At 40.7% G+C, this 17,524-nt stretch overlaps 2 protein-coding genes across 2 annotated transcripts in view; both read right to left on the bottom strand.

Annotated features, from left to right (window-relative positions):
* LOC118274152 (hemicentin-2) overlaps positions 1-17,524 on the bottom strand; it is a 150,568-nt gene that overhangs the window by 124,469 nt on the left and 8,575 nt on the right. The window lies entirely within an intron of this gene.
* Positions 6,117-11,701, bottom strand: LOC126912962 (uncharacterized). Its single transcript, XM_050707580.1, has 2 exons — positions 11,002-11,701; positions 6,117-6,922 (listed from the first exon to the last, which is right to left on the bottom strand). The coding sequence occupies exons 1-2, from the start codon at positions 11,699-11,701 to the stop codon at positions 6,429-6,431; spliced, it is 1,194 nt and encodes a 397-aa protein (XP_050563537.1). The 3' UTR covers positions 6,117-6,428.

The following is a 17,524-nucleotide window of genomic DNA, read 5'->3' as shown; positions in this document are numbered from 1 at the left end:
ATACTAGTAGCTATGTAACGTCACGCATTTTATCACCGAAGGGGTAGGCAGAGGTGCACATCACGGCACGTATGTATGCCGCTATACAATGTACGCACACTTTTGACCATTTGTGTTATAAGTTTCATGTAATAGGGGGTGAAATAGTTGTAGATATGATAGTGCCACTAAATATAAACCACATTTGCTAATACAGTATCACGTTCCACAAACATAAGTTCGAATTTGCACTCTTCTCACATAAAAATAATGTTCACAATCTAATGTCACTCCTACAATGATACCAAAAAAGTTACAACACGAGACGACCCGAAATACATATCTTATTTAGAATTTCTTTTTTGAAAGAAGACAGCCGAGCGCAGGTGCTATCTCGATGAAAGCAGTTTCAATTGAAAGGGGATTAAAATAGTGACTCCTTACGTCTATTATGTAAATTGTATAAAAGAAATATTATAAAGAAGCAAGTTATAAATAACATCGGCGTTGTAGATCGATACTCTCAAATGTAACTTACGAGCAAGGAGTTTGATGGCAGAAGCATAATTTTTGACATCATTTTCAACAGTCTCATAATATTTGGGACATTGTCAAATGGCGACTAGACATACACAGAATAGACTGACAATATATACATAGCCTCACGCCTATCTCCCATGGAGGTAAGTAGAGAAAAATGGAACGCAATTGCTACGAATCTTACATACTCGTACCTCTTTTGCTTCATCCACAGTCATCAGTCTTTTCATGCATGCTCGTCGGTTAAGGGTACTTTTAATATGGCCTTTCTTTAATATATCTATTAGTATTCAAATAGCAAGAATTAGATGTACTATACCTCCAGCCCTTTCAGAAAAACCAGGTATAATCTAATGTAAAATATCCAATCCTTAACACTATTAATAAAACCTTAATCTACAAATGTGAGGGTTTAATAGGGTGATTATGACCTGGCCCTTTTTTCGCCTAAACTGAGGTCAGCTCCGAATCTTGACTAGATACGGCTGAATGTCATGTCTCATACTTAGTGTGACCGACATCTGTCCTTTGCAACTTATAAAAGATATACATTTTTACTTAGGGCATTTGCGGACATTATTTTTGCAACGTCACGCCTTTATCCTCAAGGGTAGGCAGAGGTTGCACATTGCCGCTATACAATGTATACCCAATTTTCACCGTTTTATAAGTCCCATGTAATAGGGGCTGAGCCTATTGCAATATACTGGGCACAATTCCAGCCTCCGTGCGTGTGTTCGTAATACTGAGAATTTTTCAAAAAACCGAAAAAAGCCCAGTGGTACTGGACTACTAGTGGATATTATTGTGTTTTTATAAGTCAGTATTTAGTTATTATGTCATGGGTAATGAACGGTAAGTATACGAGTCATTACATAATTGGTCAAGCTATGTAAGCTATAGATTTGAGCGAAATCGATTGCCAAATGTTTGACTCAAATTCTTTCTTGATTATCTCGAAATGAACATTGATATTTATACAATGACAGGCATTTTATTTGGTTAGAGTTTTTGATATTCAAGTTATCCGTTTCATTATGCTTTGGGTTTAAGTATGATAAGCATAATTTGGATTATATTGCACCTAATTGTTTTTTTAATGTAATAAATATCTTGCCATCAAACGTAACAGTTAGGCGTGTTCAGATTTAAAGCCACACTACTGTAGATTTTAATAAGATAAATAAATAAATAAAAATTCTTCTGAATTATGAATTTGCCTTAACTGGTATTCGTTTAAAAAGTTAAATATAAATCACAGAACCTATCTCATATAGTAAGAAAAGATTTACCATATATAAGTCGTTTTAATTTACCATTTACCACCTACGACTTTATTACATAGAAAAAGGGTAAAGTTACCAAACGAGATTGTTCAATTTCACATGAATTTCACTTTAAATGGGTTTCAGCGAAAACCTTTGGATAATATCGCTATTTTAATTAACAAAACATTCAATTAAAGACTGTTCGGTACACGTTAAATTATTAACCGGTTTTCTTTGCAATGGGCACCTCAAACCCTTTCTAATTAATGAACGAACAACACGAAATTGTAGCGAAAAAAAAAGATGTTTTTGAATAATTAATTTAGTACCGAGTCGCGGTACAAATGAAGCTTTAAATATTTATTTTGTGTGAATATTTCACTCGCCGTTGTACGTAACTTTTGCAAGTCTTTGCCAACTTCTCACGTTGTTCTAGTTAAGTTACTTTACAACTTTTTACTAGCTACTCAGGTGCGTATTTGATCTGGGTCCGAATTAGTTTCTCAGCTTTGTTTCAGTTATGTTGATTTTTGAAGGAACGTAGTATAATAATAAAACTAAACTAAACAACGTCACGCCTTTTATCCCCGAAGGGATAGTCAGAGGTGCATATTACGGCATGTAATGCCGCTATACAATGTACACCCACTTTTCACCATTTGTTTATAAGTCCCATGTAATAGGAGGTGAGCCTATTGCCTTATACGGGACACAATTCCAGACCGTTCATTTCATTCCGTGCTACTACTGAGAAATTTCGAAAAACCGAAAAAAAAAACCCAGTAATATTTTTCCCGACACGGGAATCGAATCCGAGACCCTTTGCCCGGCAGTCGCAATTGCGACCACTCGACCAACGAGGCACTCATAGTATAATAATGTTTTGTATAATAATAGGCTTGTTGTTCCTCAAAGGAGTGGTTAAATATGAACTAACGCTACTACACTCACTATTTGTGTGTTTAGTTCTATTGTGTAACAGGCAGGGTGAATGTAATTCAAGTTCAAGTTCTCTTATTATAGCTGAATCAACAACATTAACATTAAGTAGCCTGTGGGAGTCCACTGCTGGACTATGTATACTTCTATATGTAAGAAAAACTTGTATAAGTCCCTAAAGTAAGCAGATAAATTGGAGCTACCGCACTTTTATCAATTCGACAAAAAGCGCTGCAAATCATATGTCGTTCTGTCAAAATAGTCGTGATGGCTCTTAGACGCCCGGACGTTTAAGACAATTTGGAAAAAGTCACATAGGTACTTGCTGTTGGTAGGTTACAAATCTGCACCATGTAGGAGAAGCGGTCTTAAACCTTCGGGCCACCATGACACTATCACTACAGTCACTACAGGGCGTAGTCAAATACGTAGAAGTAAGTAATATGCATAGGTACTTAGCTACCTAGTAAAAAGGTAACCCAATCAATAATTTAGCTACATCCCAAACTTAACATGAAATTCCGACAAGACCTCGTTTTAAAATTCAATAACAAGATTCATTTACAGCACCTAGTCGAAACATTCTTTGGAATAACGTTAAAGGAATATTGCATCAAAAAGTGTTTCATAAAACATTTTATACTTGTTTCTTGTAAAACTTTTAATGGAAGCCGTTTCCCCAAACGACTAAGTTACTTTATAACGATACTGGTTTCTAGGTACTTGTACGTGAAATGTGTCGAATTTTGAAGAATCTCTCAACAATGTACGGACGTATTATCTCGGTTTACTTTGTTTAATAACCGTGATGTTGGATGGGTTTACTCGATTATTTTAAGTCGAAGTGAATTGGTGGTTGTTTTTGGTGTATAATTTGTTTTTGTTATTTGTTTTTAGGATTTAACTGATTATGTTAAGGGTCAGACTTAACAAGCACGGATCCGGCTCGGCAGTTTTGAATTGTGGCTACCGTTGTCAGCGTGCTTACGGCGCGTCGCCCGCGAGGTGGAAGCGCGTGATGCAACGGTGTTTTTGTTTACGTCTGACAGACAGTTTGGCTGCCCGGCTTACTGTCAGTAAACACGCGACCCACGGTTTCCAGGGAGCCGACTGCACGCTTGAAGCGCTTTATACAACTGATTGCCTTATATCACATTAACGGTCAATTTTAATAACCTATCTATCTGCAGATTTGCTTACTAGAGATACAATTTTGACACATTTTGTATGGAAATGACACAAATTATATCTATATACAGATAAATAGGTTATTGAAATTGGCCATAAACCTTAAGACACAACCTAATACGGTAAGACAAATAAAATCTCCTCATATTTCTTAACAGAAATAAACACACAAGAACTAGCTATTTAAAAACAGGATCCACTCTATAGAAATATACAGAGATGTTATACAGTACAAAAGCCTGTAGCTAAACCGTTATAAGCACAGTTTACCCACTTTTCTTTCTTTCTTTTACAAAGACAAAAGAAAATGGCTACCGCCAAGTTATCTTTTTATAAGTTTTAACAGTTCCTAGGGCGACGTGGTAGTATAAAATATATATTTTTAAAAGAACTCATTGAAATGTAGGAGTTTTATAAGCAGTTTAAATTCTCTTGTGAATTAAAATAAAATGTTTGTTACTGCTTGGAAGGAACTTGGCTGTCGTAAAAAACGTGTTTTGCAGTGTAAACTTGTAAAGAAATATTAATGGAGGTTGGATTATGTGCTTTATACGGTTGTGATTAGTGCAATAACTGTTTGTAAGTTGTATTTTTGTTTTTCGTGTTTTAATTTTGTTGCAAGATTGGCTGCTATAGGCCCGCATCGTACGCATTCCGTATGACGTCATCAGTACGCATCACATGTAGGCGTTGCTAATGATGCGGTGCGTACGATGCGGATCAGTGGACGCAGTTGTATGAGTTCCTATACAAGACAAACTAAAATCCGTTGCGTGCGATACGTACGATATGGACCTGTGGACGTGTACCTTAAAAATCCAATCTTGTTTTTTTAACCATGACCCAAGACTAGGTTTTAGGCGTGGCCACGTTTACAAACATACCTTATAGACCCAAAAGTTGAACCATAATTAATATATTACACAAAGAATTGTTCCTTGTGGAAATCTAATTCGCAGTCACACTGCGTAACAATCATGCAGATTTGACTGATTATTTTTTGTCAAGGAAAACGAGTTCTGATTTCTTTTTTATTGTTGTTAAGATCACGTACTCTGCTTATCCTTTTAAAGAACCCCAGCCTCGATTATAACGTCACACGAATACATTACAAAAACAGGAAATACAATAGAAACACAATATTTCAATACCTTTTCATATGTACGTTTAAAAAGAAATTCTCGTTTGAATTTCGCTAAGTGATCCCCTTATCTTTATACACGTGACTTGCTTACTTTCAGTTAAGTTAGCTTTGTAATTTTATATTTTTCTCTACACGTCTTTTAGTTATTTTGAGTATAAGACTGCAGCATATCAAGGTATACTATACCAATGTAACTTGGCATTTTATTGAGAAGATTAGTTTTAAAATGAGAGGTCAAGTTATAATGGTTTTTCATTGTCTAAATGGTATTCTGTTGTGGAGGTATACATACAACATACTAACTACTTAAAAAAACATGATTTTTAACACCAATCCCCAATCCCATGTAAGTCAGTCTATTTATAACGACTTATTATAATACAGACGAATGCGTTTCTAATGAAAGTGCAGAGATATATTAATGTAGAGTATGTTATAATATTGCACTTTTACACATGATCGTATCCCATTGTCATAGAATTAAGCCACAATCTTAGATTTCAAGCTTCTCTGCAATAATATCAACCACTCAACCAACACCACAGCCAAATCTTACAGCAATCCACATCGCATTTCCTCCTTTACTCACAAAACATTCTCCAAAAAATAATCTCCTTCACATACGATTTTTAAGCAAAATGTTTCTCGCAGCTATTTTGGACCGACACACGGCTCTGTATGGACATTTGCACAAAATAGCTTACTCGTCAGAAATGCATTACAACAACGTTAATATTCACAAACGAGGTACTTTTGCACGCTTGCATCTGTGCGAGTACGAATACGTGTGACAATTTTGTGTGAGCATGCTTTTAATAGAATTGTTGTAAATATTATATTTTAAGTGTGGGTGAGCCATGCTTCGGCTAAATGGGCTGGCTCGACTGGAGTGATACCACGGCTTCACAGAAAACCGACGTGAAACAATGCTTGCGTTGTGTTTCGTTGTTAAGTGTGGTTACCTGAGGCGCAAATTCCCCCTTCCCAATCTTTCCAATCCTCGATTCGCCAACAGCCCCCAAATTCCTAACCCCCAAAAGTTTTTTTTTTTTTTTTTTTTTTTTTTTTTTTTTTTTTTTTGAGGGGGGAAAATCATCCAATGACTTTTCTCGCCTCGGGCGAGGCGAGAGGGAGTGTCAGACTCTTACTGACTAAAAACCACCCCGTTCCTTCTCCTGCCTTTCGAGCCGGTGCCCCGGTAAACCCGCTAGGTTGTCCGCAGCTCCGGATTAGACATCAGCCCTACTGGGCCCCATCTGTGGTGGTCTGATGGCTCTTTGAGGCGCGCGCGGAACGCGACGCGCCGCACGCACGGGTCTGGTTCTGGTCGGGCGGCGAACTACCCTTGCTCGCCGTCCGCAGGCCCGCACTTACGGTGGCCGGAGATCGTCGCGCGATCCCCGACGCCCGGAGTGTCTCTCGCGACGGCTGGGGCGTGAGGAGGTTCGTTCTCTCACGCGCCCCGCCTCCTCCTTAGCTAGCATGACTGCTTCGCAGAAGGAGGAGACGGCATCCCAGTCCCCCTCGCTCCGCACCATGGCTTGTACCAATGCCGGACGCGAGAGGTCGCCGTCGCCGACTACATCCCTGAGGACACGGCGGTGCTCAGCCCATGCAGGGCACAGCGCCACCGTATGTTCCACTGTGTCCTCAGGACGGTCCTCGCAGTGATGACACCCGGGCGTTTCCTCCCGCCCAATCAGAAACAGGAACCTACCGAAACTTCCATGTCCGGTAAGCACCTGCGTCAGGCGGTAGGTGAGGACGCCGTGGCGTCTCTCAAGCCACTCCTCAAAGAGGGGACTTATCGCTGCAATGACAGCGAGCCCAGCCCTCGGTTGCGACAGTCGTTGCCGCCATTCCGCCATGAGATCGCGCCGGAGCTCGTCCCGCCACGCACTAATCTGGCGCGGCAGCGGAGTTTCGCCCCGACCCCCAAAAGGCTAGCAACGCACTTGTAACGCCTCTGGTGTTTCGAGTGTCCATAGGCGGCGGCCAATGCTTACCATCGGGTGATCCGTCTGCTCATTTACCTGTTTATTCCATAAAAAAAATAACTTTGACTTTGACTTCAAATATTTGATATTCCTTCTATATCTGATTAATCAACTTCTTAGTGAAATTTAAAGCCTATCAGTGGAAATTAAGTATGATTACCACTGCTCATTGGGCCGCGAGAGAGGTTAATATGATCGGTAATACGGTCCCAATCTGTTACGTATCGCATTGCAGACCAATTAGCTCATGACGCTTCAATCTCGTTAAATTTACGTTTCAATTATTTATTAATGTTTTCATATGTTGCAGTAGTTCGTATGTTAACTGTATAGTGTTGATGGAATTACAGATTTGAGCTGTTTAATAACTGAAAGTCTGAATTACAGATTTGAGCTGTTTAATAACTGAAAGTCTGAAGTAATACCACTTCTAATAAATCAGTGACATAATCTATTTATTGTAGTTTTAAGCCTTGTGTCTAGATACTATTCTGACTAGTTAGAGAATTTATTATCGATATTAGGCTGCTTTTACACCAAAAATATAATATGTAGGTATGCTACGAAGATGTAATAGCTAAGCTGTGGAACTATGTGACCGTTTCCACTGATACCAAGCTATGTATCTGTGCTATGAAGATGCGCCGCCGCAAAGTAGCTGTGTGCTGTAGCGTTTGGTATAAGCCAATTGCGCATCCACAGCAATGTAGCATAGCACATATCTATTGGAAAAGCAGCCTTACGCACAGTTCTGACATATTACCATTATAGCAACGTAGTCAATTAATCATTAAGTACTTTAATAGCAAATTAACTCAATATTTAACCATACAAAAGTACCTATAATCTCACAATATATTTAACAACTGTTAAAAACATAATTTATAATCTATTATTAACAAAACTAAGAAACAACAAAGACAATTCCACTAATCTAATTCACACAAAAGAACAACTTTCTTAGAACATTTTATTTATATCTTTATATTCAAATAACCTGAATATTTCTTCAGAACGATTACCGTAGCGGTAATAACTTGGCCATTACTCAAGTTACCTAACGATCCATGCTACCTTCATGCGATTGATACCGTAACTACAGTTTTATAGCCTCCGACCACTTCACAAGAAAACCGCGGAAAGTTCGGTTCGATTTATTCTTCGAGCAAGAAAGAAATTAATGTATGTGGAAAAAAGATGGAAGATTTATTGTCTGTTTTTGTTTTAAGTATGTATAAGATGAATGTCTAGTCAAAGTCAGAACCTATGTATGTGTGATGACACTACATACGTGCTAAATTGGCTTGCTTCAATGAATCAACCAATCAGAGTGTTAAAAGCGGTAACATTTTGATGTCATTAAATGTAAAACTAACTCATACTAGGCCCTCTGACTTGATATATCTTGTCTGAAGTTTTTTTAAAGTGGAAAGTTCAAGCAGCTTAGCTTAGTATACTAGTATAGTTTATTACTCTACTTATATGCTATACTGGGTGTGAACATCTTCATTGAATTAGTACTTCTGATTATAACATTCCTAGTAAAAGATCTCGTAGACATAACAAACATAGTAAGTTTCTCACATTATTTTTTAGCTACTCAATTTTCGTTATATGTCTGAGCCGCCATAGTTTCGGATTTATCATCGTTTTTGTAAATATCTTGTACCTAAGTCCTCGGTATCCTCCTTTTTGTTACATGTCTTGTAATGGGCAAGTAATGGTGTTTCCAATCTTTCTCAAGCTCGCTTCTATTTTGGAAGATTTATAATGTATTTAAATGTCGTTTTAGATACGTTTTTGAGATGATGGTCCCTTCTTTTTTAAACAATTGTATTTTAATATGTATGTATGTAACTGTAATACGTCCAATTTTGAGTGTCTAGAGAACGCAGCAAAAAAGTTGATTAAATTGTAGTTTTGTAACTGTGGTCTGCTTAGCGGGTTACTGGGTCTCCGGCTCGAAAAGCAGGAGTAGGAACAGGGTGGTTTTTAGTCACTAAGAATCTGACACTCTCTCCTACCTAGTCCATGGCTGGAGAAGTCATTGGATGACCTCAAAAATAAAAGTTAGGTACTAACTTGAAGACTTTCTGTGATAAAAGCATTAATCACCGTGACTACTTAAGGTAGATGAATGATTAGAAAAAAACAGTCACATTAATTCTGTAGTCACATTAATCAAGCGTTTGTACGTTCTAATGTAAATTACGAGAGATCTAGAAAAAACATTAATACATAACCTCACGCCATATCTTCCACGGGGGTGGGCAGAGACAATAGAACACCAATTGCTACGAATCGTTCATACCTCTTTCGCTTCATTTAACAGTTATAAGTCATTCATGCAAGCTCGACGGTTAGGGGTACTTTCAATTCGGCCCTTCTTAAATATATCGAGATAAAATTACAAGCCGAGTAAACTATGAAAACGAAAAGAGAGGGCGTTCGGCGCTCTCATTGGCCGATTCATTCGCGCCGAACATGCTCTCGTTTCGATTACTTTAAACGTAAAGCAAACTCATACTAAGGGTACTGTACAATTTCTTGAAGACTTATAAACGTAATATATTTTAATAACCCTTCTACAATTCCTCTACATTATAACCAAAGTAGTTTCGAAAATCTAGGTAACCAAGATTTCGATTACAATTTTATTGCTCCGAACCGATGGGTAATAAAGTAAGTCCTAAGTACGCTTGTTGAATTCGTAATTGCATCGCTTTACTGTGTATTTTGTTGTATTGTTGTGTTTTATTATATTGTTAACATGGAGAAACATATTTTGTAATTTTTACTTTTATAAATTACAATTACATTTTTAACAAAAACAAGAAAAAACTCTATACATACAACTACATTATATTTTTAGAATGACTGAATATTGAATGTCTCGTTAGTCAAGTTGTCGCAAGTGCGACTGAAGGACAAGGGGTCTCGGGTTCGATTCCCGGGTCGGAGAAGTAGCACGGAGTCTGGAATTGTACCCAGTATATGGCAATAGGATCACCCCCTCCTATTGCATGGGATCTATAGCACAAATGGTGAAAAAAGGGTGTACATAATATAACGGGAATTGTCGTAATGTGCATCTCTGCCTACCCCTTCGGGGATAAAAGGCATGACGTTATTGAATATTCTATATTCAAGCATCTTCTTGTCTACAAAGTACACAAAAATAGCAAAAGGAGTATTAAAATTTAAGTCAGCACTAGCCGGAATGGACTGTATATTTGAGTCTCACCATTCGGGAGCTATTTTAATATACTCAGCGCCTAAATATAACGTGACTAATGGATTTTGTAGTATTCCACCAATTCACATACTGTTTTAGAAGCCACGGTTATTAAACCTGCTTCATTTAATTAATAAATAAGTAGTCTTGGGATCGATTTTGGAGTCAAGTAAAGAACCACAGAACAGAGAAGAGTGTAAAGAACCATTAGTTTCATTAATGTTGAAAATCTGACAAAATTATGTCTACAATATACCCCGTGTAAAGGAGTTTACATAAAAAAAAGTATATACGGGAAGACAATCGAGCGGTACCAACCTGATTCTGTATGTAAACCTCCTTTTTTGAGGGGGAGAATCACCCAATGTTTTCTTCCGCCTTTTTTTTTTTTTTTTTTTTATTAACTATAGGTTCACGCTTGACCACTATCTCACCTGATGGGAAGCGACGATGCGGTCGACGATGCAGCGCGCTTACCTAGAAGGAACCTATTCACTCTTGATTTAAATATTCCAGGGTTGTAGCTCTCGGGAAACACAGACTCCGGCAGGGAATTCCATTCCTTAGCTGTACGTATAATGAATGTACTCCCAAAACGTTTTGTGCGTATAGATGGGATATCCACCATGTAACGATGACGCGTTGCCGTACGTCTGGTTGTCCGATGATGGAACGGGCTAGGCGGAATTAAATTGTGCAATTCCGACGCACACTCCCCGAAATGCAGCCGATAGAAAACCGACAGGCTAGCCACTCGGCGTCGGTGCTCTAGACTTTGGAGTTTCGACTCGACAAGTGCGTCATTGCCAATGATCCTCTTGGCTCGTCTCTCGATTGCCTCGAGTGCATCAAGCTGGTATCGGGCTGATCCGTCCCAAAGATGAGAGCAATACTCCATGCATGATCGAACTTGCGCCTGATAAAGTTTGAGCAGCTGTTCCTGCGTGAAGTATTGTCTGACCTTTGCGAGGATTCCCAGTTTTTTTGCAGCAAGATGGGCTTTTGCTTCAATGAATGGCCCAAAGTTGAGGGTAGACGTTAGCGTAACACCAAGAATATCCAGACAGTCGGTTATTGGCACGGCTGCACCTCGGAAAGTAGGAGCAGGGCTGAATTGGCTCCTTTTAGCGGAAAATAGACACGCCTGGGTCTTAGCAGCATTGAACTCAACCAAATTGGCATTGCCCCATGCGGATACCGCCTCCAAGGAAGAGTTCAAGCGTCCCACCATAGCCTCTCGAAGAGACTGGATTTGTGACCCACTAGCTCGTGCGCTGGACGTGTATCTCTCAGCAACAGTACTGTCGTCTGCATACCCAAAGGTACCGGGCTTAAGCAGATCATTTATGTGCAACAAGAACAATGTAGCCGAGAGCACTGACCCCTGAGGAACTCCGGCATTGATAGCCATTTCATCGGACGAGGAGCCATTGATGACCACTTGGATGGATCGGTCGCTCAGGAAGTCTGCTATCCAAGCACACAGACCAGCAGGCAGGCCGAAGGAGGGAAGCTTACCAACAAGGCTATGATGCCAGACCCTATCAAAAGCCTTCGAGATGTCGAGGGAAACGGCAAGCGCCTCCCCGTGCCTCTCAATGGCCTCACTCTAGATGTAGGTGGCATACGCTAGAAGATCTCCAGTTGACCGGTTTCGGCGAAAGCCGTATTGTCGGTCACTTAAGATGTCGTTAGTTTCTAGGTATGCCAGGAGTTTAGTATTCAGTACACGTTCCATTGTCTTACATAGAATGGACGTTACTGAAATTGGTCTATAGTTGGCTGGGTCAGCACGACTACCCTTTTTGGGAACGGGCTGTACGTTAGCCAGCTTCCATACCTTCGGCACCTTACCAGCCTCAAGAGATAGCCTAAACAGGCGTGTCAGGATCGGAGACAGTTCAGGCGCACATGTCCGCAAAACAATCGCTGGTATCCCATCCGGACCGCTCGCCTTGTTCACGTCTAGGTTACGCAACACCCTACGGACGTCCTTCTGATGGATGCGAATATCCAACATACTCGACCCACATCCATCAGGACAGGCTGGGGGTCGCGCGTCACCAGGATCTAGACGCGAAGATTCTGCAAAGAGGGAAGCAAACAAATTTGCCTTCTCTTCGGCAGTATGTGCCAGCGACCCATCGGGTTTAATCAGCGGCGGTAGTGAGGGACGGCAGAAGTTCGATTCAACCGACTTAGCCAGGGTCCAAAACGCCTTACTACCGGCAGGGTATGAGGCTAGTTTGTTCCCGATGTGGCTAATGTGGTCGAACCGAGACCTCCTCATCACCTTTTTGCAGGACTTGGCAGCACTATTGAAAGCCCTCTTCTTTTGACTCACGTCGCCCGCCTTGTGCATACGAGCATCGGCCCATGCCCGGTATGCCGCTTGCATAAGCGTGTTAGCGCGAACACATTCCGGACCAAACCAAGGGCGAGCTTGGTCAGACACTGCTACGTCAGAGAATGGGATATAGTACTCCATCCCCCGCCGCAGCACATCCGTCACAGCACCTGCGCACGACGATGGATCATTTGAAGAAAAGCAAGTAGGCTGCCAAGGATAACAAGCGAAGAACGATCGCATGCCGTCCCAGTCTGCTGACCTATATCGCCATACCCGCCTGGTGCCTCTAGGGCAGGGATCGGGCGGAGAGTAGACTGATACTGATTTCACCAGACAGTGGTCGGAACTACCTAACGGTGATGATATCGACACTGAGTAGCGATCTGGATCTGTTGTCAGCAGAAGGTCCAAGCAATTGGCTGTGTGCGATTCAACATCCGGCACCCTCGTAGCTCCCTGGACCAGCTGGGTAAGATTTAGCGTAAGCGAAAGCTTTCGCATCTCTCGGCCAGCGTGGTCTGTGAAGTGGTATGGGAAGAGCCACTCCTGATGGTGGGCATTAAAATCCCCCAGTAACACCAATTGAGCGGAAGGGTACCTCTGCTGAGCCGCATCTGCCGCCTCACTGAGGTACTGTGTGAGCCTGGTCGTCTCCTGATCCCCACTGTGCGAACGGTAAACACATGCATAGATAATTTTATCCATGCCTGTGTCCACTAGAGCCCAAAGCGTTGAGAATCTGGAATCCTCAAGGTCGCGGAGACGCCGATAGCATATATCGTCCCGAGCGTAAAAACACACACCTGCGTGCGGTTTAAAATTGTGCTCCAGGGTAAACCCTGGGTATGATAGGTACGATACGTCTGACGGACTTTTAATTTGCGTCTCTGAGATAAAAAAGAGAGAAGGTTTTTCAGTCTCAAGATGAAAGTGGACTGCTGCGAGATTTGTGTGCAGACCTCGTATGTTACTAAGGTGCACTTTAAGTGAGAGGGAGTGCAGCCGCTGTTTTGTTCTTTTCTTTTTTGACCTTGGCATGTTGTTGAGTGAGTTAGGGAAGGGGAAGGAAGTAAAATGGAATCCTATACCGCTACCACAGTCACGCATTGGCAAGCCGTCATCATTGGGGTACTAGTCTGGAGACTGCGGGGACGCCCGAGCCCCCGGAAATGTCCATCGGGCCCTCTCGCCTGGTCGCCAACCAGCACGATGGCGCATTCCGGGATTTTTCGCCAGTTGGCGGGGCAGCCTTTCACATGTGGCTAACACATTACTTGGGCCCCCAACTAACTGCGGTCGGCCAGCGGTGCACCGTGCCTCGGATCCCGCTACCCTCCGCGACTAGTCTCCCGATGCGTCATGAGCAACGCGAGTCTGGCCGGTCTGCAGACATTGGGACCGCCACTTTGACCCATCCCCTCTAAATCGGCTACACTGGGTATCGTACCGGAACACGCAAGGCCGCTTGGCGGTACGTCTTTACCCAGTGGGTGGTCACAAGCCGTCGGTCGAAACCTACCACCAGTTAGTGTCACCTGATTAGCACCACCCGGGGACCACGTGTAGGGCCTAACTGTGGGTATCTTCCTACGGACGTGGGTGACTCGGTCCCCGAAATGATTTCTCTTGCCTTGGGCAAGGCAAGAGAAATCATCAAACTCTTACTAACTAAAAACCAACCCGTTCCAATGTCTGCTTTTCGAGTCGGAGCCCTGGTAATCCGCTAGATAGTCCGCAGCATGTAAGCATCCTTAAATAATAACTTTATATTTTTTTATGTATTAAAAGACCAGTCTGTAGTTAATTATAGATGAGCCCATAAGTAATACAATACTTTATTGAAAACGGCGATGTGCTAAACCTTTCCTTTTGCAAGCTTATCATTAGAATATTATATGTATTTTTCTTGATCTATAACAAACAAAAGAAACAAAACATTCCCTCCCCATACAACACTAATATCATCTCCAAGAATTAATTCCGATCTCCCTGGAACAATATTTAAGTCCCTCCTAGTACATGAGCGTAATGTTCTGAACTAATTAGGTATGTCCTGAAAAATGGCACCATTCGTCGCTGTCTTAAGAACACTCACACAGGTTTAATATTTTACTTGAGACCTTCTCTAGGTACATTTGTACGAGTGAGATATTTCTTTGTTTTAGAAACTTTACTTTGTAAGAATACTTGTGTATTTACTTCTGAATAAGCCAGGTGTTATGAGATGAACGAGCGAAACCGCTCAGTATTCAAGCACACAAACATCAGCTATGAACCTAAATAATATTATGAAAGAACGGCATAAAACTTGTAAGTAATTTTATCGAAGTACTTCGTTGCTTGAGTTACTATAAATCAAACAAGGGTTTCAGTTCGCAATTTGAAAGGTTCAATGTTATCGAAAGGCGTTGTTGTTGCCTGGTGTTTGTCATGTGCGTAGTTGCTTGTTCTTATTTATATTCTACTCTACTCCCCTTTAAATCACCACAAAGCTTGATTCAGTTCCAGGGTAGACCAAAGTCCATTGGGGCTTTGGAGCAGATCTATAAAGGACTCAGTACCCCCTATCAGTTCTGAGGGTAGCCACCGGGATGGTTTTAGTTAGGTAAAAATCAAACACTCCCCAAAAAACTAGGCGCCTTTTGAAGGTTACCCCCGACTTCAAAAAAGGGTCGACTAATGTAAATAAAGTTTAAAAGAAAATTCGTGGAAGAGCTGTCAGACCAACATAAAAGGGGCCCAATAGAGCTGATGCTCACCTGGAACCCGGTATCTCGCTAGGCAGTCTGCAGACTGTCTTGCGTGTTACTGGAAAAGCAAGAGTAGGAACGGGGTGGTCTTTAATCAGTAAGAGTCCGACATTCTCTCTGTCCTCGCCCAAGGCGGGAGAAGATATTGGATGATATTTCCCTCCTTAAAAAAAAAATAAACAGTATAACAAAGCGTGTTATATTCGCATATAATGCACTACCTTCATAGTAATATAGTTTTATCAAAACGTGACTGTTGCTACTTTAATCTAATATACAATATCATATTTGTTCGAAAACCTTCACCCTTCGTTTCATGTTTGGTAGCCATCTACAAACTGTTCTGATTTACTGAAACATTTTATTTTCAGGTCCCGTGATAAATCGATACCATTTTTCGATTTCATGATTCGATTTAACCGATTTATTTTGGTCTTGGTTCAAAAGTGTACGCTTTTCTTTGAAAACGTGTTATGAAAGCTTTAATTTAGATTTTGATATTTACTTTAAAACACAAATACACATCATAAACATTATTATATCATATATATGATACAAATAGAGATATATTTCCTTCCATAACTATAAGTCATCTCACTTTCATACCACAAGCCATACATATTAAAAACACAGCACAATTTAACAACCACCCAATATCGTACGCAGCGCCATCTACACATCGCATAAACTCAGATCTATCACCAAGTCACCGAAGACCATAATAATCTATAGGTAAAGTTACAATGGTCGCCCCTATTTATTCAACGTTAAGACGTCAACAAAGTGGGACAACAAAGAGCTCACACATATAGTACATGAGTACCTATAGAATGTTGTACAGTCAGCGTCAAAATTGTCTGTGAACATAGTAATGTTACCACCTCTTATAGGAGTAAAACGAAAGGTGGGTTTTAGTTGGTAACGGCACCTGAGCTGAGTCCGACTCACGATCGTGGCCAGCCTATGGTGTGTAAGGTCTTTCAACCTTTACAAAAAAAAAAAAACATTATTGGAGTCCAGTGCTGTACATAGGAGAGACTTATATACAAGAGCTTTATACCAAAAATTTATTCTCTGAACATTTCGTATTAAGTTTATAATATTATCTACTAGCTTCTGTTAGCGGCTTTATAATATCCATTTAAGGTGTCAACAAATATAAAACAATTTAGTAAAATAAAACGTTTAATCAATATTGACTTTTTACGTCTACATATTTGCTTAATGCGCCTACCACACGTGCATGCTTGACCGCAGTTTTACTTGCGCATGCCAGCTTGTACACTGAACACTGTGCGTGTAGTTGGTAAAACGGTAGCATGCGCAAACTCCAATGCTTGGCTTGATGGTTTTTAAACTTGCTTGAAATTCTGGCATGCGCAAGCTATACTTGTACAAATTTGTCTGCGCGTGTGGTTGGTAGTTCAGTGTTCAAGCCGCTCTCAGTTTAGTCGAGTGGAGTAACTGTACGCGCACGGTCGTTAAAAATGAATAATAAGAATAATTAATTCCGCCAATCGCTTGGCTCATCTCTTAAGTCCTTGAGTAGATGTATATGTGAATTAATTTTTCTATTCAACGGCCATTTTTTTGTCCACTTTGATCGTTTACACTTTGACTTTTGTATTTTCTTTTTTTTTCACAAGCAAACACTTGAAAAGAATAGCAGAAGAAATAGTTCTTCATTGGAAAACATTGTTTCCACGCCGACGATGTCGACAAGAATGTGGCTTGCGCGTACTTAACTGTGCCGTGTGGTAGACACATCCGTGTTCAGTCTTTACATGCGACAAGCATGCGCAAGTAAAACTGCGGTCAAGCATGCACGTGTGGTAGACGCATTAGTTCCATTAACTTTTGCCGCTAACTGTACAGGTCTTATACGTATATCGATCGGGCTAAGACATGACGAGACCAGAACGGACATGTCCTAATGAATTATTTATTTAATTCGTGCACCGAATAACTTGTTGAATAGTTAAGTAGTGCATACGTTGTGTTTGTTACATAATATTCTGTTGTGGATAGTTTCCTTATTGTTTCTGTTAGTAGTACCGTGATTAGGACGCGTGGTTTGTTTTATTCATTACGTGTAGTGCTTTTATTATGTGTGTTCGTTATGTTAATCTAAGTT

Source organism: Spodoptera frugiperda, chromosome 3, assembly GCF_023101765.2.
Source record: "Spodoptera frugiperda isolate SF20-4 chromosome 3, AGI-APGP_CSIRO_Sfru_2.0, whole genome shotgun sequence".
Classification (NCBI taxonomy): Eukaryota; Metazoa; Arthropoda; class Insecta; order Lepidoptera; family Noctuidae; genus Spodoptera; species Spodoptera frugiperda.
The sequence above is the reverse complement of the archived record's forward strand: the minus strand, read 5'-3'. Positions and strand labels throughout refer to the sequence as shown.

Coding starts and splice junctions, on each gene's coding strand:
- LOC126912962 (XM_050707580.1), bottom strand. CDS start 11,701: ATGGCTATCAATGCCGGAGTTCCTCAGGGGTCAGTGCTCTCGGCTACA. Junction 6,923..11,001: donor TCGGCTGCATTTCGGGGAGT/GTGCGTCGGAAT, acceptor GCGATCTCATGG/CGGAATGGCGGCAACGACTG.